The following is a 25,006-nucleotide window of genomic DNA, read 5'->3' as shown; positions in this document are numbered from 1 at the left end:
TGAACGTGAATGTTACTGTTTAGATCAGCGATATAGTATGCAATACATGTGTACGGTGCATGCATATCACACCTAGTTAAGCTCGTGTCCAGAACATAAAGGTTATATAAGGATCACAGTTTTGTTTACATAAATGAACAAGTCTAGTCTTTACTTAAATTGTTATTTATTTATTTTAGACACAAATTGATCAATGTTAATGTTCCTTTACTGTAAACAAATTATTATTATGATCAGAGTTATTGTCGGATAAACAGATCTTTCAAGATTTTATTCATTCAATTATCAGCACTTCAAGAGTTATACGATCGCCATTACAAATGAATCCATTATTATAGCAGACAATTTTCCTGAATTGTCCTTTGTTCATTTGTTAATTTCAACTTACCCGATATAATCCATTACCAGCTTTGACTACTGGCAATGCGAATATATATTTAATTGAATAATTATTACTTATTAAATTTACTTTGTTCTCAGTACAAAACCATGTAAGTTTATACCAAATGCCATGAGAAATAACAGGAATATTGTTAATATAAATAAAACAAAAACAAAAATACAACTGAACCTAAATGACAACACTAAACTCGAGGTTGACCAACATCTGGAATTCGGTGTTTCATGTTTCAAGAATTATTTCCAAACGAATTATTATTGTATGGTTTTATGTGTAAATCAAGGTAAAAGGCAGCCCTACATTTATATCAGGGTTACAAAATATAATATTATAGATGCAATCAACATATATATACACCGAACTTTTATCTATCTACTTGTAAGACATTACAGAACAAAACAGAATAAAATATGCGTCATTCGAATAATAGAACACATGTGTAAGAAGAAAAGCACTGTTGGTGTACATATGCATATATAAGAAAGGTGTATGTTTTGAAAAATGCGTACAGCAAAACATAACAAACACGTCGACAATAAAAAACAATAACATCAATCTGACCCCAATTATATAGGACGTTTAATGGAGTAGACATAGGTAAAGAAAAATAACTCTGAAATCATCAGTACATTTGTGTCAACCATTTTCATAAATATATTCTAAGCTTCTAGATAACATAGATTTTTCAATCCGTTTCAGGTAAATGCTGAAAGTACATTGATGAAACTTGACCCACAAATGTGTAACTGATTAAAAGATTAATCTCCCTGAACCGAGGTCTATCCCTTTAGGTAAATCAAAATTACTAAACACTCTGCAATTGAAGTTAAAATGATTTTCTTGATCGTGTGAGATAATTCATCGTTACTATGAAGCATTTACCTGTTCCTTTTCGATACACTGTGACTTTGTAATAGCGTTCATTTTATCGACGCATTCACCATCTCTAGAAATATTTTTGATATCGGCTACGGTTAATCCACATGCAATCTTCTCCATGTTGGCCAGACGTTGTAGTGTGAAGTTGGTATCGGCTCCTCCAAGGTCGCCAATGGAATCTTTCACTTTTTTAACTAAGATTTTAGCCTAAATTAACAGATAAAGTAAATATTGTAACAATATTGCTTCAAAATATATACAATAGCATTAAGATATGGCCCATTTTTAATACTGAAAATTGTTTTAAAATTAATCACATCGAAAATAGCAAGGTTAGGGTAAACATTAATGTCTTGATAATCCATCTTATAAAACGTGTTTCTCGTATTACCTTATACTGTTTTAGCAATGAGCAAGCACGAAGTTCGTGACAAAGACGAAACCTGCCCAGATGTAAGTAAAAAACATGTATATAATTTCAAACAAACTAAAAACAATTGTATTACCACTCCACTTCACAAATCGAGATACTATAATTTGTCAATTATTTTTGTTCTCGATAACCCTAACATTTCTTAACTCATTTAACATGTTTAAGAAAAACAAAGAGTGAATGCAATTCAATTTTTACTTTGTGATGTGAATATCTAATCTTTGCAAATGAAAGCAATTTTGCATAAAAAAAATGTAAACATCAAAAGTCAATTGGCGAAAATGCGATACAGTCTAGCAAGTAAAATATAAAGTAAAGCTACCATCACTACGGTATAAGAAAACAAAAACCAAGTCGCGGGGTAGCGAGAGTTGTTGCTTTAGAAAACAAAGATCTTGTAAATATTAGTTTCTTGAGTTTACACACCCGTTTTGTATCCACTTCAATGGTAACTTCAGATGACTCTCCAGTAATATCAGGTAGATCTGAGAGATCTGCATTCTTCAGAAGTTCTGTTGGAACATCATCGCCAAGACCACTTTCAATTGCAGCTTTTACACCTGTTGCACTAGCTGCAGCCTACAAATTATGAAGTACAAGAACAATAGAATACTTTCATGTGTGTTCTGTCATATCGTCAAACATAAGCACTACTGAGGGGGATATATAAGTTTTCCATTAGAAACACAACATAAGTCCTTTGAAAAATACGATGTGTCGACAAAAAATATTCCAAAGTAACAAAAATGCAGATAAGTGAGAACCATGAATGAATTGATAAGATGTCTGACGGATAAGAAAGCACAGTGATTAACTTGTTGTTTTTAATTCTAACAACATAATAAAATGACAACTAAAGATACAAAAGGATTTACTGTACATATGTTTAACATCCCAAGATACAACGCTAGTAATTGATTTATAGTCATAAACGGTCATTTTGATCTTTACATAGGCTGAAAAGTGTGAACAATGAATTATTCAGTCGTGTTCATTCGTTAAGTCAGTTCAGTATTTTCTTGACAATTTCCACTATCCGGAACTTTTCAGATAATTCAGTGAGAGGTAGATGTGAACAAGTAAAGGATCTCTACTGAGCAGTCCATTTACAAGACTAAGGCCAAATAAAAAAGTATGTGTGGTTCCAGTTACATCTGAAAAAAAGTTAGGGTAGGTAGGTAGGGATTTTTTTTTTATTTTATGTTTTTTTTTACATTGAGTCTATGGGATCAACATTCTGACTTTAACAGTGCTTAGGGTTGACATCAAAAGATCGATGTAGGATAAAAAACTTAAATCAAATAGTTTGGGGGTGGGGTTGGGGGTCAACATTGCTGCAAGTTTTGTTTATCTAAAATCGATTTTACATACTGTAAAAGTACTTTTATTCGTGGGGTACCTATTTTCGTGGTTTTCGTGGATGACTCTATCCACGAATTTAAGTGTCCAACGAAATGAAACAACCATTGTCCAAATCAAGACAAGAAAGATCCCCATTTAGGTTTGACTACTGATATGATTGAAAGAATGTATTGAATGACGCCTTATCGGAGAATACTTTAATAGCAGTCACAGAACTATACCTGCATGCAAGATAATACTCATTTAATCTTTAATAATCTAAACTGTACAACTTTTGATCTTTTAATTCTCATAAAAAAGTATTTTTGACGATGAAAGTCAGATTTCCGGTATTGGTATGCTAGTATGATAAAGTGTTCATTTTATATCCTCATAGTTTTCGTACATATGGGAAATAATAATTTCATGCTGGGCTTGATTATGATAAAAATCATTTGACAATTTAAGATACATTTAAAGTATTTGTTTATGTTGCTTTTTTCTTTAGGTGACATGTGTATGGCCTAATTAACACCTTTGATGGTCTTTAATCTGTTGATCACTTTAACTTGGGTTAATAAGTGTTGTCACTAGGATTTACACGGGTCAATGTTTACTTTGCAATTTCCTTCAATCCAGACTATTTGTTACCTTCTTGTCTAAAGGCTTTAATTTTTTTAATTTTTTTTTTAAACTAAAATCCACGAATTTAAAAACCCACGAACATGTAAATATTGCTCAAACCACGAAAATTGATACCCACGAATTAAAGTACTTTCACAGTATATCCCTATTTTTTCAATCAATTTTTCCCAAATTAAGTTAAGAGGGGGGTGTGGGGGTCAGTGAAAAAACTATGTGAATTAAGTTTTTTATCCTTCATTGAACTTTTGATGTCGTCCCTTAATGAAAAATGACAATAAAATCTTTAGGGTAGGCTATTTTTCAGCCGAAAAAGTAGGGACGGTAGGGTTACTGGAACCACACATATATTTTTATTTGGCCTAACTGAACTCAATTGACTACAAGTGAAAAGTATGAAAGTACATGATAATTTATCGCAGTGGATAGTCTTAAAACGGACTATAAAACCGAATTAACCGAATAATTCATGTTATCCTTCACGGACTAATGATAACAATAGCATTATCTTAAATACATGTAGCAGTCCAAGGGATAACTATAAAAGTTAAGATGTAACTATTAACTTTTTTTATTTAGATATACATGTACGATACTTTTTCTGGTTAACTAATAATATTTCTCCCCTTAAATATAGCATTAAAAAACTTACTTTTTCCATTAGAGCCGCAATCATAGATTTTGGTGGACTCACGTCGCTTTTCATAATATTATCAGCAAACATTTCAATGATACTGTCGGAAAATGAGGCATCGGGTATCTTCTTTAAATCAGTAGCAACCATGGCAACGACACTAGTTCCAAGCTTCTCAAGGTCAGCACTAGTAAAATCCCCCTTAAAACAAGATATGATTACTGATAAATATATACACGATTACATACAACGCAAATGTGAATACATTGTATTAACTCCAAGTTATATCATGGAAAATTCAACTTACTGTTATTTGATAATAAACAGAATAATTTTGGTTTATAATACACGAGTTTACTTACATTGGTTTTTCCTAAAGCTGTCTTTGCAGATTCCAGCAATTTTTTACCCTACAATATAAAAAGGGGAAACATTTGTGAGCTTTTATTAAAATAATATACAAACTTCTAATATTTATCATGGGAGACACTAGGGGAGCAGCATCTGCTTATCTTTCTATAACCTTAGATTGTCCCCGTTTTTGTACTGTTAGCGTCGCTCAATCTTTGTGTAGCAAAATTGTTTGTTTTTCGTCATACTTAGTTTTTTTGCCATAGCGATGTTATTATATTTTGACTTTTTGAGTTTTAAATGTCAATAAGGGATCTTATTGATAATTCTTCGCCATGATACACATGTTTCACGTAAAAAAAATCAAAGGGATATATTGATAAAAAGAACGCCATTGAGACCCGGTTATGAAACAAATAGTAAGTGAACACAGTTCCATACTTTCTTTAAAAAATGACGATTTATAATATCTTATATTTCATTTTCTTTAAAGACCATAATATGATTTCTTTACAGCATTAAATATCTACTTAATTTTTCTATATATATATAATCAGATCAAAAGAGGCAGACTTAACCAAGGAGACTTCATTAAGCATATATTTAAGTTCAACTAAAACAAAGAAACCCATAGCCAAATAAAACAAAACACGAAAAGTAAAGAAACGTAACCGTCTACTAACCACAATACAGACAATATAAGAAACGTAACCGTCTACTAACCACAATACAGACAATATAAGATTGAGCAAAATGAACCCTACCAAAAATGAAGGTGTTCTATGGAACATGCAGATTTTGAGAAACTTGTGGCACTTGTATATAAACTTTCAAACATATCTTGAAACACGCAATGTAATATCAAATCTGTAACTCACCATTGACTTTGATGTAACCGTAACATTCTTCATTTTACCACCTGAGATTGCACTTTCCATGGCAGCAGAGGGGATATTATCAAAGGATTGCATGGGTAAAAATTGAATCAGAGGTCCAATGCAGTCGATGGTAGCATCGTCGTATGTTGAAGGGTCAGCTAAGCTTGGTACACGTTTTAAAACAACATCTGCTAGTTTTGCAAGCTGAAAGTAAAAAGTTTCAAACTCAAAGATGGCAGTGGTGTTGTAAAAATTTTGTTGTTTAATTGTTAATTGTTAAAAATTAAGAAAAACATTTTACCATGTTGTAAAATCACCTAAGGTAATTTAAAAGCGTGTATTCCTAATAAAATTGTATCCCGCTTAGCTTTTAAAGGGACACTAGCTACGAGATATATAAATAATCTAATATATAATTTTTTTGAAAAAATTTTAAATAGTGAAATAATAATTCGATTTTAGCAGCCATTAAGGTTCAATTTTGTCAAAATAAGCTAAAATAAAAAAATAAAATTGATTGTGAATTATTCACTTGCAAGTGAATCAATCGACCTCGTTGTATGCGTATTCCTGTGAACTTCAATTTGACCCCTTAGCTTTAGATGGATAACACGTGAATTGTATGTGTAAAGTTATTTAAAAATAAAGAATGTTAACATTGGAAGTGAAACAAAGGTGAATCATTTGATTGACTGGTTCGATCCACAAAAAAAAATCTTATACAGGTAAAAACGATGATAAACATGTATTTTTCATCTATAATATGAAACTAAATAGACCTAAAATAATCCAACAGCACGAGTTGGCTTAATATATTTATATCTATATTTATGTTTACATCGCTTATATGGTCATCGGATGACTTTAGAAGTCAACTCGATAATTAATTAGATGGCGCCAAGACTAAAATACACACGAAACGAAGCTCTGTATTTTCATGCCTGTGCCTTGTTAATTGTTTATTTTAGACTTTTGATGGTTTGGATAAATGTTTTACATTGTTATAAATCAAATATGAGAATTTGATTAAAATCGGTGAAGATGAATTTGACAGCTAGTGCCCCTTTAAAACTTTTAACCTATAATGATGATCAGGATTCGTAGTTTTAATACATATACCAGCTTTATCAAAATCCCATATTCAAGGAAATTTTAAAGCATTACACATGCTACATGTATTACTTCCATAAAGTGTTAATTGTAATGGTATCACGCTTAGCTTTGACAATTTCAGCATATAAGTATTACAAGGATGATTCGTTTTAATACATACATCAGCACTGTCAAAGTCATCAGCTTTATCACATATCTCACAAACAGCGTTTTCAAGTTCGGTAGTGTCAAGCTCTGCTAGTAAACTTCTGTTGTAAACCATCATCTTGAATGAACTGTAAAATAACTGAATCTTATAAATTGACATACATTGACATACATTGACAACTTCCGAAGCAAGGTTGTCGGCTCTCCGGACATTCCCGAAGTCCTGCGTTGATTGCCGAGTTTATGAGCTTCGGTCCTTGCTTGGAAGTTGATACATTGCAGGTATTTTTGAATAATTGTACAAAACTTGATTATCATGTGACTATTTACTTGAGGTAAATGGTGTTCAAATATGACTCTGTATTAAAATTTACATTGTCATTTTCAAAGTAAAAATCGTTACTAATTTCTGAAATCAGATTGATTTGCCAATGCCAATGTAAGCATTAATGTAATTGTTTCCTTTATAGTTTTTGAACGGAACCCAACAAATTTAAGACACGATCTTTTCCACATTTATAGTCAACCTGAAGCTGGTAAAAATGGCTTTTCTTTTTTTTAAGTTCTACCTACGTTTTTCGACTATTTAAAAAAGAAAAATGCTGTTGTCTCACTTAGTTGTGTTGAACTATTGTTAAACTTGAAGATGTGTTTTTATTGTAACTAGAAATCCTTATCGATGACTAAACAGAATATTACAATTTATTTACTTTACAATCTGGTCTTTTGTTAAGTCTTTCGGATCAACAGTTTCTAAAACTTCTTTCATGAACTTTATGCCTTCCTTTGTATCAGTTTTGCTGTAGTCAACTTTAGACAACATCTACAAAAAATATAAAAAACCTCATAAATTGTGTACAACATTTTTAATTTGTGTTGTTCTTGTTGTTTTAGATGTGTAAAAAAATCTATTAACATTCCAGAATTGCAAATGCAAGCCATCCTATATCATTTAAGAGATAACTGTATTGTAATTGAAGCTTTAAGGACGTCCATCGGTAGTTTTACTGTCGCAAATTTAGTTTACCTGGCGACGCGTGGCGGAGACAGGTAAACGGGTATTTGCGACAGTAAAACTACCGATGGACGTCCGAAAAGCTTCACATACAATACAGTTATCTCTATTCTAATGCAAAACAACTTCATAATTAAATTTCAATCATTATTTCAGTGTAAAATCTTCATTAAAGAAAATTCCGCGAAAATATGTTATCTTCTTTGGTCCCTACACTAGGTGACGTCATAGGTATGCTTCCGGCGTCAAACATAAACACCGGGCGTTTTCTGGCTTCTGTGCCGCTTCAGAATGTAATAAAATTTGATAAAAAGAGGATTTTTAGGTGTAACATGTGAGTTTTATGGCTTTATTATTGTAGAAATTACATGTCAATACATTCAGCAATTCAAAATGTCGGCTACCTTAGTAACAGACAAGGAGATAGAGAATTTTACGCTAACTGTCATCCAATCAGAACCATTGATACAAACTAATTGCATTAGAATTATCATTTGAATATTGCCAAGTTAACACTATATTGAAACTTTAAACCTATGTTCATAACTTTATAAAAGGTGTGCCAAATTGACCTATAGCAATTGTTTCAAATAGACACACATTTTTGCGTTTAATGATTATAAACTTTGAGTCTAGTCTACAATAGTTGACACTCTTGCCTTGATAATCTATGATATATGTATTTACCTCTGATTTATCCATAAGGTCACCCATTATGGCGGGATCAGCTCCACAGAAAGATAAAAGATCTGCTAGTTTGTCCTTTTCGTCAGAAGATACTGGAGTTCCTTTTCTTTTATCGTCTAACATTTTTGAAGTTGTAATGTTTGCAAGAATGTTGATTTCACGTTTGTCAAGTTTGTGACAGTGTTGGGCTAAGCTATCGATGCTACAAAAGATAAATACATTTTGAATTGATTGGATTGATCAATTTATTTGTGTTTAATGCCACTTTTTTTAGCACTATTGTGGTATTTCTGCACGATCCGTTTAATTGGTGAAGGGAACTGGAGTAACCGGAGAAAACCACATATCTTCAGTTTGGAAACTGACAATAGTAGTGAATAAAGATACATGTAGGAGTCGAGCGAATATGCCACGTGTAGAATTTTAACTCATAATCTCGATGTTTACGTGAAACTTATGGATTGTTTTACTATTAACAAAAAGCGTGAGGTACTCAAAACACTCTTTTTTTACCGATTTTTTTCATATCTGAAGTAAAATTTCACCATAGAAAAAAATAAAGAGGTTAAAGCCTAAAAGTCACAGAAATTTGATGACTACCTAATGATTTACATGATAGATATCTTTTTATTATAAATTGTAATAATTCAAAGTGTCTGCGTGTGGTTAGTATAAGTTTACTACTTGCTTTTTTTTAATAATTTTCATAATTAGTGATACGAATTTTAGATCTTCAACCCCAATTATATTATGACAAGACGAAAAATAAAAACGGTTAGCCACAATGACCAGAGAAGAAGTTAAAAAGAAAAGTAATGTCCATCGAACCATTAAAAAAAACACACACACACTAAAGCAAACACTAGATTTTCCAGAGAAGTAAGCCGTTCTTGCTCTAGTAGCGTTAAACGTCATCCTAATTGTTGTAACATCCGGAGTTGAGTTATATTTGCAATTGCGTCATGCAATACCCAATACAAGGATATGACGCATTTAACCCCAAGTCATTGCTTAATGTTCAAGTCATTTGTAAATCTGATTCCTTGACCGATTGTATAAATTAGAAAGAAAACTAAACCTCTTTATGCAGATCATTCCCACCAAAACCCCAAATTAAAAAAAAAAAATCTCTTATTCTAATGAGGAGAATTATTTATTTAGGCATTAACTTCTACGTGTATATAAATTGATAGGTATTTGATATTTCAATTAATACGTTTTGTATAGAATAAAATTGAGAATGGAAAGGGTGAATGTGTCAAAGGAACAACAACTCGACCATAGAGAAGACAACAGCCTAAGGCCACCAATGGGTCTACAATGACAAAGAAGTCCATTTAATTGAAAGTGTAATTATATTGCGATAAAATACTTCAATTCAATAAACCTGATTAAACATAATGTCATCATGATATAATAGAGGTGCTTAGTTTAATTCTTCTTATAATTCATTAGCATAACGTCTATTTATACAATTATGATTTTTTAAACTATTTATGGTGTTTATCAATATGTTTATACTAACTTATCAACCATTGTATTAGAGGAATCAGATCGTAACAAAACAGGCAACAACACATAACGTTGTTAATGAAAATATGTAGAGATCTTCACCTATTATTATAGTGAGACAGAACTTTTTAAAATAATATTAAAAAACGTACATGTATCTAGTTTTACAATGAGAGGGAACACTTAGAGCCTTGACTCTCCAACATTTGTATATATATACAGTAGTTTTTAAAGATATATCAAAATAAGTAACGAACTGAACTCCGAGGAAAATTCAAAAGGAAAGCCCCTAATCAAATGGCAAAATCAAACGCTGAAACACATCAAAAAAATTGATAACAACTGACATATTCCTGACATGGTACAGGCATTTTCTCATGTAAAAAATGGTATTAAACCTGGTTTTAGAGGTAGCTAAACCTCTCACTAGTATGATAGTTGAATCAAATTCCACTATATTGACAACGATGTGTGAACAGAAATAATAGTTCAAAATGTCAAAAATAGGGATACAGCAGTCAACATTGTGTTATAATTTTAATCACTTTATATATATATAATCTCAATACATGTAACTGTAAACATCGTCGGAATTCAAAACGTAAATATCAATCGACCAAGGAATCAATTTCAGCTGACATCTATAGCACATTCGTAAAAAAACCTCTAGGTTATAAACTTTTTGACTGCTTCAAGTTTTTAGCACGTTTGAAAACACGACAATTACTCTCGCTGCGCTAGACATTACATGCTGGTTAACAACTAGGGGTAGGTCATTTGTTATCAGTGTACTATGGTTATATATATATTTCTATGCGTATATAATAAATGTAACCATTAAATTTATTTTTGAGCAAAATTTAATGAACATACAATAACATAGCAACAACATGGAACGCTTAAATCGTGGGCAAAACGGTAGAAATAACCAACAGTGGCAACACAAAGTAACCTAAGAATGAATGAAATAAATAAGACCGAGTAGAGAATTCTATTTTTTCGTCTTATTAATTTTAGTTATCTGCATTAAAGTTTTCTGGACGCCAATACACAATGTATTGTATTTTAATTTTAGTACATAAAATAATAGTATAAGTGTTTGCTGTTAATTGTAACAGAATTAATATATGAGTTTGATTTGATTTAATATAATATCAATATTTAAGTCCATTCACTTTAAAATGTAATTTTATGAAGATTAAAAAATTATTCACTAAAGTTGCTATCAACTAATATTATTTAAGCCATCATGAAATGATCGCACGGTGTTTAGATGAATTCTTTGAATGATTTATTATCAAAACATCTATTTATACAATAATTACTTTTTAATTTATAAGGTGTAAGTAAAATATTGGTAAACTCACTTATCAACCATGACGTCAGGTGGTGCTATTTTTAGACAGTCCATGTCTAGAATATCAGGCGAGTATTTCATGGTCAAATTCCATTGTTCTTTGTCCCAGTTCGAGCAGTTCCTCACGTCAACAAGTGATGCAATTGTTTTTGCATCTGCTGTTCCTGAGGCCTACAAATACATATGGTTAATAAGTTTAGATGCTGTAAAACAATATTTATAAATTGAGAACCATCAGGAGGATGCTGATGAAATACGATTCAAATTAAATGAATGTAAAAATATAAGGTCAAGAATCAGGCACTACTCCCTTTTCTATAGAGAGTAGACCAATATTAATAGACATACTATAATTAGTCCAATTTTACTAACAATTAACATATGCATAATCAATGAACAATTGTCTCGTATTATTCTAGTATTGACTTAACAAAATGTATATATATATATGTCAATAAATCTAATCAGATGATTATTCCCTGGGCAGGTAGTAGAGGGTAGCAGGATACGTCAAGAGAAGCGGCTTGGAGTCTTTATGGTTTTTGTAACAAGTAATATTTGATGAATACTGTTACAATGTTGTTAAGCAAATAAATAAAAATAGAATCATGTACTTATTTTTTTAAAGATGATGATGCACATTCTGCTTAGCATCTATATGTTCTTACAGGGTACATGTACCGATGGTGTATGGTATTTTGTCCAAGTACTTTTTCCCGCAAAATTTCTTTCAAACAACACATCATTTTTTAGCAGAACAGAATAAATCATAAAATCTTATCTTTTATAGAATTACAATGTACATTGGGTCGAATTTCGTCAAAGCAAAATGCAGAAAAGCCATAATTATATTTATGAGTAAAACCAGAGATATATGATACAATTTATATGTCTCTGGTAAAACTAATGTATATAAGGTGCTTATATCATACATATAACAAATACTTAGTATATGAATATGTTTGTGGAAAAAACATTGCAGGCATTGAAATGGCCCACCGCTTGACTGTTAATACCTTATGGCTAGAACATGCCTTAAATTTAGCGTTCCAGATGGTAAATCCGGAAATATTAAGCATCAACTTTACAACCATGATTTTATTAATGATACTGTGTACTCTGCTTCTTTACTAGGAATAAACTGGCGTGGTTGAGAAAACATATGCCATTGGGAATATTTTAGACACCACACATAAAATAAATATTCCCATAAACACGCCGTGTTGAAGACCGTACTTTGACCTACAATGGTTTACTTTGAGTAATATTGTGACTTGGGTCGAGAGTTGTCTCATTTGCACTCATACCACATCTTCTTATATCTATGTACAGATAAAACTTATTTTGAAATCAGAGCATTTTTATCATGTGCTTTCAAACTGTTTCGTAGAGATCCTGTGGCCTGATGCAGAACTGAATGTGTGGATTTATCTCTATTTATATCAAATTATACAAATAATTTAACTTTAGGTATAATTTTGAAAAAAAAATCAGTTTACATTATTGTATTTTAAACTTTCATCCAAATATACCTACAATTTTTATTAAAACACGAGAAATTCATTGAATTTTTGAAATCCTTACCAGCAGAATTCTGGCACAATCTATATTTCTGTCAATGGCTACCCTGGTAAAACAGTCGATATATTCAAGACCTTCACACATTACTAGCTTTTGATCTTTATTCATTAGTTGAAACATGTTGCGCTCAACAATTGACTGAAAAAGAAAAAGAAAATCATTTATGCCACGAACAAGTCCATACGTGTGGAGTTCATAATACTTTCAGCTGACATGGTAGACTTGTTTTGCTGAGAGTGTTCTGGAGTAAAGGTAGGCGAACAATAAACCAGCGGGACATTGAAACGCATAAGAGTTCAATAAACCGACAACGTCATGGCGTCAAAAAGAATGAGACCAACAAAAAAATAATAGTACAAAAAACCACAGCACGAGCATGGGCTTTCTCATGTGCTCCAGAAGGGTAAGCATATCCTGCTCCACATGTGGCACCCTTCGTGTTGCTCGTGTTAGTACACACCCGGTAATAAGTCTAATACGGACTTTTTCAAATGGATTGTTTCTGCATCTTTCATCATACTAACAATGTAGGACAGGAACATCGGGAAAATAAAAACATAGCTTGTTGTTCGGTGTGAAACAAGGCTATAATTGTCCACTTTTATAGATGGTGACTTGGATGGAGAGTTATCTCGTTGGCACTCATACCACATCTTCTTATTTCTATAAACCAAAATCAAGCGTCACATCTTGCTGTAACGCATTATTTTTTGTGGAGACTGTCGTCTAAAATCTAAATATAAAATAAATTCTTTAATGTTAAAATGTTAAAATACACGGTAGTACAATCTACATTTACCTCGAGAATGGCGAAAGGAACCTTTGGTAAAAGTCGTAAATCTGCAACTGAAACTGTTCTTGGGTCTCTAATAAAACCTAGTAGATCATCTTTTCCTTTTTGTTTCAGAACAGCCCAAGTCTTCATGTAGAACTCTATACCATCACAAGTTGACATATATGCGGTTGTTGTGAACACTTAAAATAAAAATCACATGTCCATCAATTTTAAATCTAAAAACTCATCTGATACTGTTATTAAGTGTGATGTGTTTCATCATTGGTGAAGATTTTTTTTGTAGATTAAGTGCATGTCATTTAGTGTAGATAGTTTTATTTTCTTACGGAATGTCTGGTTTCTTATTGTCAATATTACTAATTTGAGTAAAATAGTGCTGTTGGGTTGCTGTTTCTTTTACATAAAAAATCCTATTAATGAAGTAAGAATTCATACCTAAAGTTCGCATCATAAAAGTACTATCTATTATTTTCGAAAATTGTGAACGAAACTGTTGGCAATGGTCGTAAACCTCCAAACACCGGTTATTTACCTTTAGAGTTATTTCCGAAAAAATATTGCTGGGAGCTTGCTTTCAATAAATAAGAACGATCTTTTTAATAGTACGGAATTTTTCTTTCTTTCGTGTTTCTTTTTCTAACTTCTAGCATACTACTGATCGAGAGTTATGTTCACTACTTTCTTCAAGTATATTTTTTGATATACATGTAGGTCTATAATGAATTACATTGAATATCTGATTCCGAATTAGTACATTTTTTTAGACACTTTCAAAAAGAATCGCTTCAGACCAACTACAAAAGACTTAATTGAACATTCCCATTGGTAGCAGTAGAATTATTTTTACCCAAATGATAGAAATAATCGAAAATGATATCAGCGTTCTTAGTTCACTCGAAAGTCTTGACTGTAATGAGTCAATATCTTACGCTTAGGAATTTTTGACTTGTTTGGAATTAGCAACCAATTATTTGGAATTTTTTTATTTGATGGTCTTCATATATCTTCAGATATCCAATACTGGCGTCACTGCCCCCCCCCCCCCCTTTCCCCAATACACTGGTATGCATTAAATAAGTTTCAGTAGCTATAACATTTGGAATGTACTTACACGAAGTGTTGGAGAGAAAATCATAATCGTCCTGGGTTCTCGGAAGCCAAGAACTATAAAATTTCTGTTTGATGACACCAAAATCATCAAATGCCATGCAAACCTTTGTTTTGTCTTTGAATAACTGGCACGATTGGCATTCCTTGGGACACGGGAAACTCGCAGGAACAGGTGATCCGGTTGGTACTGATAAAATATAAAATTATAAAATATTTATAGATTTATTTTAAAAGATATTACACCTTTATTTCTGGCATCAGATTCATTTTTAATCTGATGAGATCTATTTTATCAGTTAAAGTACCAGTTTTAAATGTTGTTGCATTATTGAAACGTGACTTATGTGGATGTTTTGATTGGTCAAAATATGATTAACAAGAACGACGAGACTGTGCATTGCAAGTTTTGAAACCGGAAGTTTAATATTACTCGTTGTATTTAATACTATCATACTTCATATCGAAATGCCAAATTTTGATTGGTTTATACTAGGAGACTTATGAACTAAATAACTCTTCACGAAGTCAATCAAAAATATGCAAATGTATTATAAACATATCCACAATAAGTACTCACCTATTGGTTTGATAGAGGGTAAAGCTGGCATTGACGGTATATTGGCTGGTAGAGTCAACCCTCCAAAAGGATTAGGTGGCATTGACGGTCCATTTCCTGGTAAAGTAAACCCTCCTTGCGGTTTTGGTGGCATTGAGGGACCGTTAGCTGGAAAAGTCATACCTCCATGAGGATTCCGTGGCATTGAAGGTCCGTTAGCGGGAAAAGTCATACCTCCATGAGGTTTCGGTGGCATTGAAGGCCCGTTAGCTGGAAAAGTCATACCTCCATGAGGTTTCGGTGGCATTGAAGGTCCGTTAGCTGGAAAAGTCATACCTCCATGAGGATTCGGTGGCATTGAAGGTCCGTTAGCGGGAAAAGTCATACCTCCATGAGGATTCGGTGGCATTGAAGGCCCGTTAGCTGGAAAAGTCATACCTCCATGAGGATTCGGTGGCATTGAAGGTCCGTTAGCGGGAAAAGTCATACCTCCATGAGGATTCGGTGGCATTGAAGGCCCGTTAGCTGGAAAAGTCATACCTCCATGAGGTTTCGGTGGCATTGAAGGTCCGTTAGCGGGAAAAGTCATACCTCCATGAGGGTTCGGTGGCATTGACGGCCAATTTGCTGGGTAAGTCATCCCTCCAGAAGGTTTCTGTGGCATAGACGGCCAATTTGCTGGGTAAGTCATCCCTCCAGAAGGTTTTGGTGGCATTGACGGCCAATTTGCTGGGTAAGTCATCCCTCCATAAGGATTCGGTGGCATTGACGGCCAATTTGCTGGATAAGTCATCCCTCCATAAGGATTCGGTGGCATTGACGGCCAATTTGCTGGGTAAGTCATCCCTCCAGAAGGTTTCGGTGGCATTGACGGCAAAAATCCAGAAAGAGGGTTTTGAGCAACAGTGACTTAAAAGAATACAAAAATTCATAAAATTGAAATTGGTTTTACATATATATATAAGTTGCTCACATCCACTTTATTTTAACTTTGGTGGACAGTTGTCTGATTGGCAATCACACCACATCACCTTATTTGTATAATCGAATGTAAAGAAATAAAATATAATATATACTTTTAATGGTGGTAAATTCCATTTAACATTTTGATATATTACGACAATTGTCCGGTATATTTCTTAAAAAATCAACAGTTTGTGTGTAGATATGGTGATGTCAAATGTAGAGAACGATTGACTAGACAAAGTTTACATTATCGCAGTGATGGAAAACGCAGCATACCTACCCACTTTTCAAAATACCCATAGGGGTTTCACGTGCAAGATGGCTCTTATAGTCCAACAAAACCTTCAAGGGGGCCTTCAAATACATTTTAATGTTGTTTTTTGTTTGCCTCTTTATATTGTAACAAGCCTATAACCATTGTAAAATGAATTGTTTTGTTTAAAGTTGTGGACAAAATTGCTCTTTCAAAATTTCCATTTGGGAACCTACAATGGGATGACACCCCCCGCAAATAGTGACAGTTGGCATGTATGACACAGTATATTGCATATAAAAGAAATTATAAGTCAATGAATATGACGTGTAAAGTACGAAAGATACAACTAAATAACGTGTTGTTTATTAAAATTCATCAAACTGAGATAAACCGAAGTAAAAACATTTAGTGATGTCACATACATTGTTGTGGTAAATTTGGTACTGTACCTCACTTGTTTACTTTGTGAGACCATAAAATAATCACGATACGTCACGTTTTTCGTTTTGTTTTAAAGACAACGTGAATATGAGTTAATATTTTTTGATTTAATCGGTAGATTGGATATTATAATCCAAATATTATTTTCATATTTGTTTACTTACCATAACAGGTCAGGAGCCCTACAAGTAGAGACAATAAATGTTTGATGATAGTTTTTAAAACTGAGGATTTTTATTTCTTTATATGTCTATCAATACAATTGTGTTCACCTAATACATATATTGTACTCTTTTAGATATATGTATTAGACTAAATAAAGAAGAGCCTAGGTGGTTGAGTGGATTAGCGCGTCGAGCATAGTGCAATGTTATTTGGTGACACGATATCTCAGTAGCACGAGTTTAAATCCCGGCGAGGGAAGAAAAAAAAATTAGGCTGATGTATAGAATGATAAGAAGAAGAATATATATTGAAGCTGTATGAATAAATATAGTGCCAGTAACTTCGTTAACTATGTAAATCTTATACTGAAACATTCAAATTGAGCAGTATTTTGTATAAAGACCAAATGTCACTACAAAAGTAAACTTCAAGTCATTTTCTGTCACTACCAAAGTTTATGGTGAGAAAACCCTAGGGTTGATAAATTTGATTTTTATCTAAAAAGATGCGTTTTCTGTTAACAGAACAGAGCCATATTACATTTTTTTTCTATTCCTAGATATTTTGAATTCTAGTCGGCAATATAATTTAAATATCTTAAGAAATTATGGTTTCACACATATATAACTCTGAACTGCTTAAAAGGCTATTATTTTATTTAACAATATCCAATTTGAAATGTTTTAAGTATAGTAAGCAAAAACTTTTCAGTCCTTTTAAGATTGCATTTAAAAGTTTAACGTAAGTATTTGTTATGACTGTCATTTAGTATTAAAAGCAGAGTGTTAAATGCTTGGCATAGAAATTTAAAGCTTAAATAATTTTCATTACAATATCCTTCCTTCAATACTAAACGTCATCTCCGCGGTCTAATTATTATTTATAATTTCAATTCATTACCTTAACAATAAGCAGGTTAAAACGTCGCAGGTCAGTTTAAAATGTAGGTGTAATCCTTATATCATTATTGAATTATAAACGTTATGCCCTGCCAAAGACAAGAATGGCAATGAACAATGATGAACTTAATCCCTACCTTCAGTTCTATTGAAAATTTGTAAAAGGCTGATTTTTTTCAAGATTGTTATAAAGTTTCTATGGACCTGGAACCCTGTATCAAAATATAAAAAAAAACCAAGAATGTGTCCATAGTGCAGAAATGCACCACTCGCAATATCATTTTCTATGTTCAGTATGTTCAGTGGACCGTGAAATTTGGGTGAAAGTTTAAAGTTGATTGGACTTCATCTTCTTCAAAAACAACTTTGATCAAAAACTTTAGCGGACCGACAGACAGACGGACAAACAAAAGTAGCTAAATCATGTGTTTCGACAGTGTGCACAACATAACTGTCTCTTTGCATGCACCTTGGAATTCAGCCTAGTCAAAATGTCATGATAGTTATGAACAATAGGATGCAATCGGAATTAACCATCTAAAAGATAAATGACCGCAAAAACATGTGAGTGTGGACACAGACATAGAATCGTATTCAAAACAGTGTGGCTGTGGCCATTGATTGACGACCTAAATTATCCCATTGACTGGGACAGATTAGGTGAACGTTTGTCTGTAAAAACCCCTGCTCACTACTTACTTATTATAAAATTTAAAATGTGGGGTCACCAAAGGTTCTTAAAGCTTTTAATATTAAAATAATTCGAAAAAATAATCAGGAATAACCTTTATGTTTTGATTTATATTATTGATATAAATCAAAACATCGTGTTAATCCTGATTAGTTTTTCGAATTACTTTATTCAGGCGTTGAGAACCTTTGGTGACACCACAGTTTAAGTATCTTTAACAAGTGCATAGTGAGCAGTGGTCGTTACTGACAAACGTTCACCTTATCTGTCCCAGTTAATAGGATAATTTAGGTCGTCAATCAATTGCCACAGCTACACTGTTTTGAATATGATTCTATTGCATTGCATGGTCATCAGTTCACATAATAATGAGTTTTTTTTCTTTACTATGTAAAATTCCCTGACATGTTGGTAATTATAGTCACTGCCGACAGGACGTAATGTAAAATTAAAGAGCTTGACATATTTTTTTCCTTTTCTTTTTGCCTTTGAGGTTTTATTTCAATTCTGCATCAAATGAATAAATAAACAAGAATGTCAGTAGTGGTTTACAATTAGTTATAATTGGAATACTGGCATCTTGTTGAAATATCAGTTCACAATTCTAGACGAATAATTTATACCGGCGTCACACATCAGCGTATAGCTCCGACGTACACCGTGTACGCTAGTAATTTTGGATGCATTCAACCTGTCAATCATATCTGTAACGTGTGCACGACGAGCTTTAAGCGTGTATTGGGCGAACGAGAAGCGTACCTAAGCGTTTATCGGGCGTTCAAGAAACGTATGGTTGCGTATGACTGGCGTTTATCTAACGTAGATGGAATGTACGCTACGAAGGAAAAAAGTTTCCTGAACGTATTTGAGACGCGTCGCGGTCGTATCTTGAACGTTCTATTATGGGGTGTTTGTTACAAACACACTCGCATACGTTTTAGTTAAAGTCGAACGATCTCGAAGCGTATACAACGTGCCCTAAATGTGTCTCAAACTTATCTGTAGCGCGTTCAACGCGCTTTTAGCGTATGTAAAGAACGTGCGTGTAGCGTACAGGTATACGCTAGACACACGCTTGAGCTGGATGCAAATTTTATGCTGCATAAAAATTTCCTCGAGTTGTAGCGTTCACCAAGCGTATAATGTACCTTTGTATTTCGAAGTACTTCAAACTTATGCAACGCGCGTATAACGATTGTTAAGCGTTCCTCTGGCGTGCAACTAACGTATACCGACTTTGTCAATTTTCTTTGTACGTTTGGTGCACGCCGGTCTATACACCAATGTGTGACGCCGTTCAAATTAAATTGGTGTAGGAATTATAGACACCCGTATGGCCTTCAACAATGAGAAACAAAACCATACCGTATAGTCAGCTTTAAAAGGCTCTGACATGAAAAATATATACAAAACAAATCACGGAAAACAAATAGCATGACAGACATAAACCAACGACAACCACTAAACTATAATAGGCTCCTGACTTGGGACAGACACATAAAAAATGTGGTGGGGTAAATAGATATAGGAAGATGTGGTATGAGTGCCAATGAGACAACTCTCCATCCAAATAACGATTTATAAAAGTAAACCATTATAGGTCAATGTATGGCCTTCAACACGGAGCCTTGGCTCACACCGAACAACAAGCAAGTAACAACACGTGTTTGTGAGTGCTCATCCCTCTCTCTAACCTAGGACAGTGTTATAACAGCAGAACATAAAAACAAAAGTCTACACATCAGTTGAAAAAGGCTTGACTCATCAAATTGATACAAAGTAAAAACATTGAGCAAAAACACAGACAGGACGTTGCTGGGTATAAACTGTTTAACGAGTGGATCCTGGGAATTTTGTAAGAAATCAACTTATCGACACCCTTGGTTTTATGATAACTTACTAGTACAACAATCATGATTTTTACGGCTTTTTTTTATGGTAGAATCAACATGTTTATATTAACGGAATTTTTTTGCGTTGCTTTTTAATAAATCATTGAGGCCATCTATTTTTATTACGGGTTTCCACATCTTTAAATCGGAATTATAGAAAAAATGGAATGTTGTTAGCAGAATCAAAACAGAAATGATGAACACTGCAACATTTTCAGCAAAACATAAATAGGATGGAGGATCTGTGTATTCACATTATTTGTAAAACTCTCCTTATTCATGTGAAGCGTGTGCTTTACATCGAGGCTTGTGCTTTACATCGAGGCTTTCTATGCTTATCATCGACGCCACAGTACTTCAACCAATCAGACAACGTTTATTTGGGGCATTCGACCTGTTTTAACTCAGATTTTGGAATTTTTTAATCGAAATTATAGAAAAATGGAATGTTGTTAGTACATATAAAATAGAAAAAGATGAATACTATTAGTTAAAGCAAGTTTGGATGGGGTTCTGTGTATTTACATTGTTTGTACAACTCTCCTTACTGATGCCATATTTTGGAATTTCCGTGACCTAAATGGTTCGCGAAAATAAATATTTTTATATATAGTATAGTAATAATGGTAGTATATGTAACTATTTCAGAAAGATTTGTTTTACAAAATCTACAAAAGTATGCTATATATTGTTTTTTCTAAAATAATGCTCGTGCATTAACATGTTTAATATAAAGACGGAAATTTTCATCGGTAAAGGTAAAGTGAATGGCACATGTTTTATTTTCTGAATTTACTTCTTTCGAGAATTATGTAGGTGTATCAGTGGGATTTCTATAGAAGCTATTTTTGTTAGCCAGTCCAAACAAGAGGAGTACCATGTTGTGTGAGGCTTTGTTATCTGGAACAACAACAATTACCTCATGCTACTTTAAAGACTTAAGACTCCAGTATGCAGAACGTTCATTATTGTACATCACAGCATCGTTAGTTTCAAAAGCTTATAAACTGATAGATATTTCAAATACTAGGTACGGCATTGCATGTCTAGAAACAAATATTCTTCAAGATGAAAGGAAAATAAATCAGATCAAAATTATAGAAAGTACAAGTAATCACACAATGTCATAAGAATATTTGAGAAAAGTCAAAATAGTTATCAAAAGTACCAGGATTATAATTTAGTACGCCAGACGCGTGTTTCGTCTACATAAGACTCATCAGTGACGCTCATATCAAAATAGTTATAAAGCCAAACAATACAAAGTTGAAGAGCATAGAGGATCCAAAATTCCAAAAAGTTGTGCCAAATACGGCTAAGGTAATCTATTCCTGGGACAAGAAAATCCTTAGTTTTTCGAAAAATTCAAAGTTTTGTATCAGGAAATTTATAAAAATGATCACATTATTGATATTCATGTCAACACCGAAGTGCTGACTACTGGGCAAAAGGCTTAATATAACTAAGTATCAGAATAAAATCCACAGAATAAGGAAAGGTCCTTCAAAGCTCAAGAGCAACCACGCAGTTAAAGACGGAATAAAAATCACAATATTAATAACTAGGACAACTTAAAGTTCCTTCCATTGGGAAATTGCAAGTAATAAATGATAATCAAGAAACAAGACACAACCGGAAATACAACCATTAAAATAGAAATATTCAATTGGTCTCGAAACAGACTAGTGTCACCTACAGTTTACATGTTGACCTTCATAAGTTCTATGGTCGTTATCTCGAACAGACAGACCGTTGACCAAAATGATGCCAACATTGATGCTGCAAATCGATAATCAAAGATTTTTTTATACTCTATATTTTTCTTCCAAATCTCAATTTCTTCCTCATACTGGTTAACACTTCATGGTAACTTGGAGAACATTTGAAGGGTCGTGTTTTATGTTTAAAAAGGATCAAATTGTTTTAATGATTTATTCACTTCTTGTTGAAAATAAAAAAATATTATTTAGACTTTTTTATTCAGACAGCAGTCATACACCCTATATATCACAGAATCACACAAAGTTTAACCGAAATTGACGGTTTAATGCCTTTTCTTTGAATATTATCATTACAAATTTAAACACCTCTTAAATTACATGATTTCATCCCAGTATAACGTCCTGACACTGATATTAAAATCAATGTTCGATTTATTTATTTCTATACTAAGTTTCTAACATGATGAAGTACACCAGCTATCCAGTTGAAAACTTGAAAAAAATAACCGTTTTTGATTTCAGTAAAATTAAACTCATTTTGTGGATATTTTTGATAAAAAAATGTAAAACAAATTAAAAGTGGAAATGATGAATTTAAAGTTTTCAAATTTCTGAAGATGTTCTAATTAAAAATACCCTTTTTAATTTGACAATCTAATGTTAACTAAAATAAATGCAATTTTTACTTGAACAGAACACCTCGGTGAAGAATAAAGTCAACTATCAAACAAATCTATCCTGACATAATAAAAGGCAGCACACATATTTTTTATAAAACAGTTTTAAATCATCATACCTGCTCCAAGAAAAAACAAAAACATGCAAGAATCCATTCTTGACCCACCGACCTGCAGTGGAGTAATGTTCGTTTTAAACCACAAATTTTAATATATATCCGATGATATAGTTTAATTATAAATATGGATTGACCTAAAACATTTCCATCGTTGCTCTAAATTCTTTAAAGCAACACGCTTTACCTTGTTGCTTAGCTATTTTTCAACAGATATTTATAACTATTTGATCATCTTCGATTTTAGTAATTTTTATTCATTTTAGTAAATATAAAACAATTAAATATTTTAACAGTTATCTTTTTAATAGATGGACACGTGGAACGACTAGTAAATATTGAATTACTATTTGCACTGGTATTATCGATATTATTACCCAAGGGAGTTCAAAAACAGAAAGGTTATGCCAATTATTTTCAAAAGACCAATAATGCAACAAATTAAATGTTTTCTACTCGAAGCAGAATACCTAGTTATAAATATTTCATCCATCTTCTTTGAACTGAAAAGAGAATATGCAATATTGCAGTTTTATCTAATGAAATTTTTTATACTCCTGACGTAATACTATATAAATATTATATGAATGTTTCACTTTCTTAGACAAATAACTTTGATGTTATTTTCAAGCTATGAAGCGACCAATGAAACATTAAAAAGAAATAAGAAATGATTAAAAAAAAAAAAAAAAAATAGCAATATGTGCAATGTCAGTAACTTTACGTATTGAATATTTATCATTATCCCATTTGTCTGTCCCAGTCTATGGAAAAGCACAAGAAACAATATTGGCTTATGTCCAGGATATGTGATATTTTTTACAAACATGTCCATTTACTATCAAACCCGGTTTAAGATGGGGTTCGTGTTGCTTAGTCCGGTTTTCCAAGTTGGGTATTGGACTATTCTATAACTTTTCGTCTTTTGTTTTAACAGTGGGGTTGTGGGTTTGTCCTCGACTATTGAGTTTGAATGCCTTTATTGTATATTTTGCCTCTCTTCTGTCATTTCTTTCTTCTATGAATATAAAATATCACTTAACTAATATCCAGTATTAAGATTAAAACTGTAATGTTTATTGGTCGTTATGGTTATAAACCAGGAGAATCTTGTTGTATATATGCATATTTCATGCAGAAGGAAGCGTTGCGTAGTTCTAGACGTTTGGCGGTTAAGTTAGTGGTTGGGTACCAGGGTATGGGGGTGTTTGAAAAGATTCTTGTGTTCGGTATTGGGAACATTTAGAGAACACCCATATCCAGTAAATAGTGTATTCGCCCTGGAGTATATAAGAGGGTGAGGAACAGACTTCGGGTTCTGTCGATATTCTTTTCAAGAAGACCAGTGTACAAGAGAAGGCACGTTACATAGCTGTAAGTGATACTGTCGAGGACAACTTGTACTGGGTACACGTTGGTCTTACATAGGAAGTTGGCAGAACAGACTGTCCCGTTCGGAGGACAGGCTGTACAGATGTACCAGTACGCACTCTCTTATAGTGACAGACTGTCCCACTCGGAGGACAAGCTGTACCAGCCACACTGTCTTGAAGTGACAGACCGTCCTATCTGGAGGACAGGCTGTTAGATTGTATTATAGTTGTATATATATTTGTCTGTTGTTACTTTATATCGGCAAAGAGCCCGTGTGCATATTTTAGTTCATTGAGCATAACTTAGATAGATGTAGTTTATTAGTATTGCCGTATATGTAGTTTGTGGACAACTTGGATCCAAGTATTGACTGGAA

At 32.9% G+C, this 25,006-nt stretch overlaps 1 protein-coding gene across 1 annotated transcript in view; it reads right to left on the bottom strand.

Moving 5' to 3' along the window:
• LOC143044873 (uncharacterized) overlaps window positions 1-23,358 on the bottom strand; it is a 40,340-nt gene extending 16,982 nt beyond the window's left edge. The window contains exons 1-15 of the mRNA XM_076217094.1: window positions 23,260-23,358; window positions 17,260-17,277; window positions 15,454-16,341; window positions 14,878-15,063; window positions 13,770-13,945; window positions 12,974-13,108; window positions 11,400-11,560; window positions 8,521-8,722; window positions 7,529-7,641; window positions 6,832-6,946; window positions 5,559-5,762; window positions 4,692-4,739; window positions 4,348-4,530; window positions 2,139-2,291; window positions 1,283-1,486 (exon numbers count right to left, since the gene is read on the bottom strand). Coding sequence (XP_076073209.1) covers window positions 1,283-1,486; window positions 2,139-2,291; window positions 4,348-4,530; window positions 4,692-4,739; window positions 5,559-5,762; window positions 6,832-6,946; window positions 7,529-7,641; window positions 8,521-8,722; window positions 11,400-11,560; window positions 12,974-13,108; window positions 13,770-13,945; window positions 14,878-15,063; window positions 15,454-16,341; window positions 17,260-17,277; window positions 23,260-23,296 — 2,823 coding nt within the window. The 5' untranslated portion in view covers window positions 23,297-23,358. The remainder of the gene's footprint in view (window positions 1-1,282; window positions 1,487-2,138; window positions 2,292-4,347; window positions 4,531-4,691; window positions 4,740-5,558; window positions 5,763-6,831; window positions 6,947-7,528; window positions 7,642-8,520; window positions 8,723-11,399; window positions 11,561-12,973; window positions 13,109-13,769; window positions 13,946-14,877; window positions 15,064-15,453; window positions 16,342-17,259; window positions 17,278-23,259) is intronic.
• Between the last annotated feature and the right edge of the window lie 1,648 nt (window positions 23,359-25,006).

The sequence above is a fragment of the Mytilus galloprovincialis genome, chromosome 9, assembly GCF_965363235.1.
Source record: "Mytilus galloprovincialis chromosome 9, xbMytGall1.hap1.1, whole genome shotgun sequence".
In the NCBI taxonomy this organism is placed as follows: Eukaryota; Metazoa; Mollusca; class Bivalvia; order Mytilida; family Mytilidae; genus Mytilus; species Mytilus galloprovincialis.
Note: the sequence above shows the minus strand (reverse complement) of the source record. Positions and strands in the feature narration are given on the sequence as shown.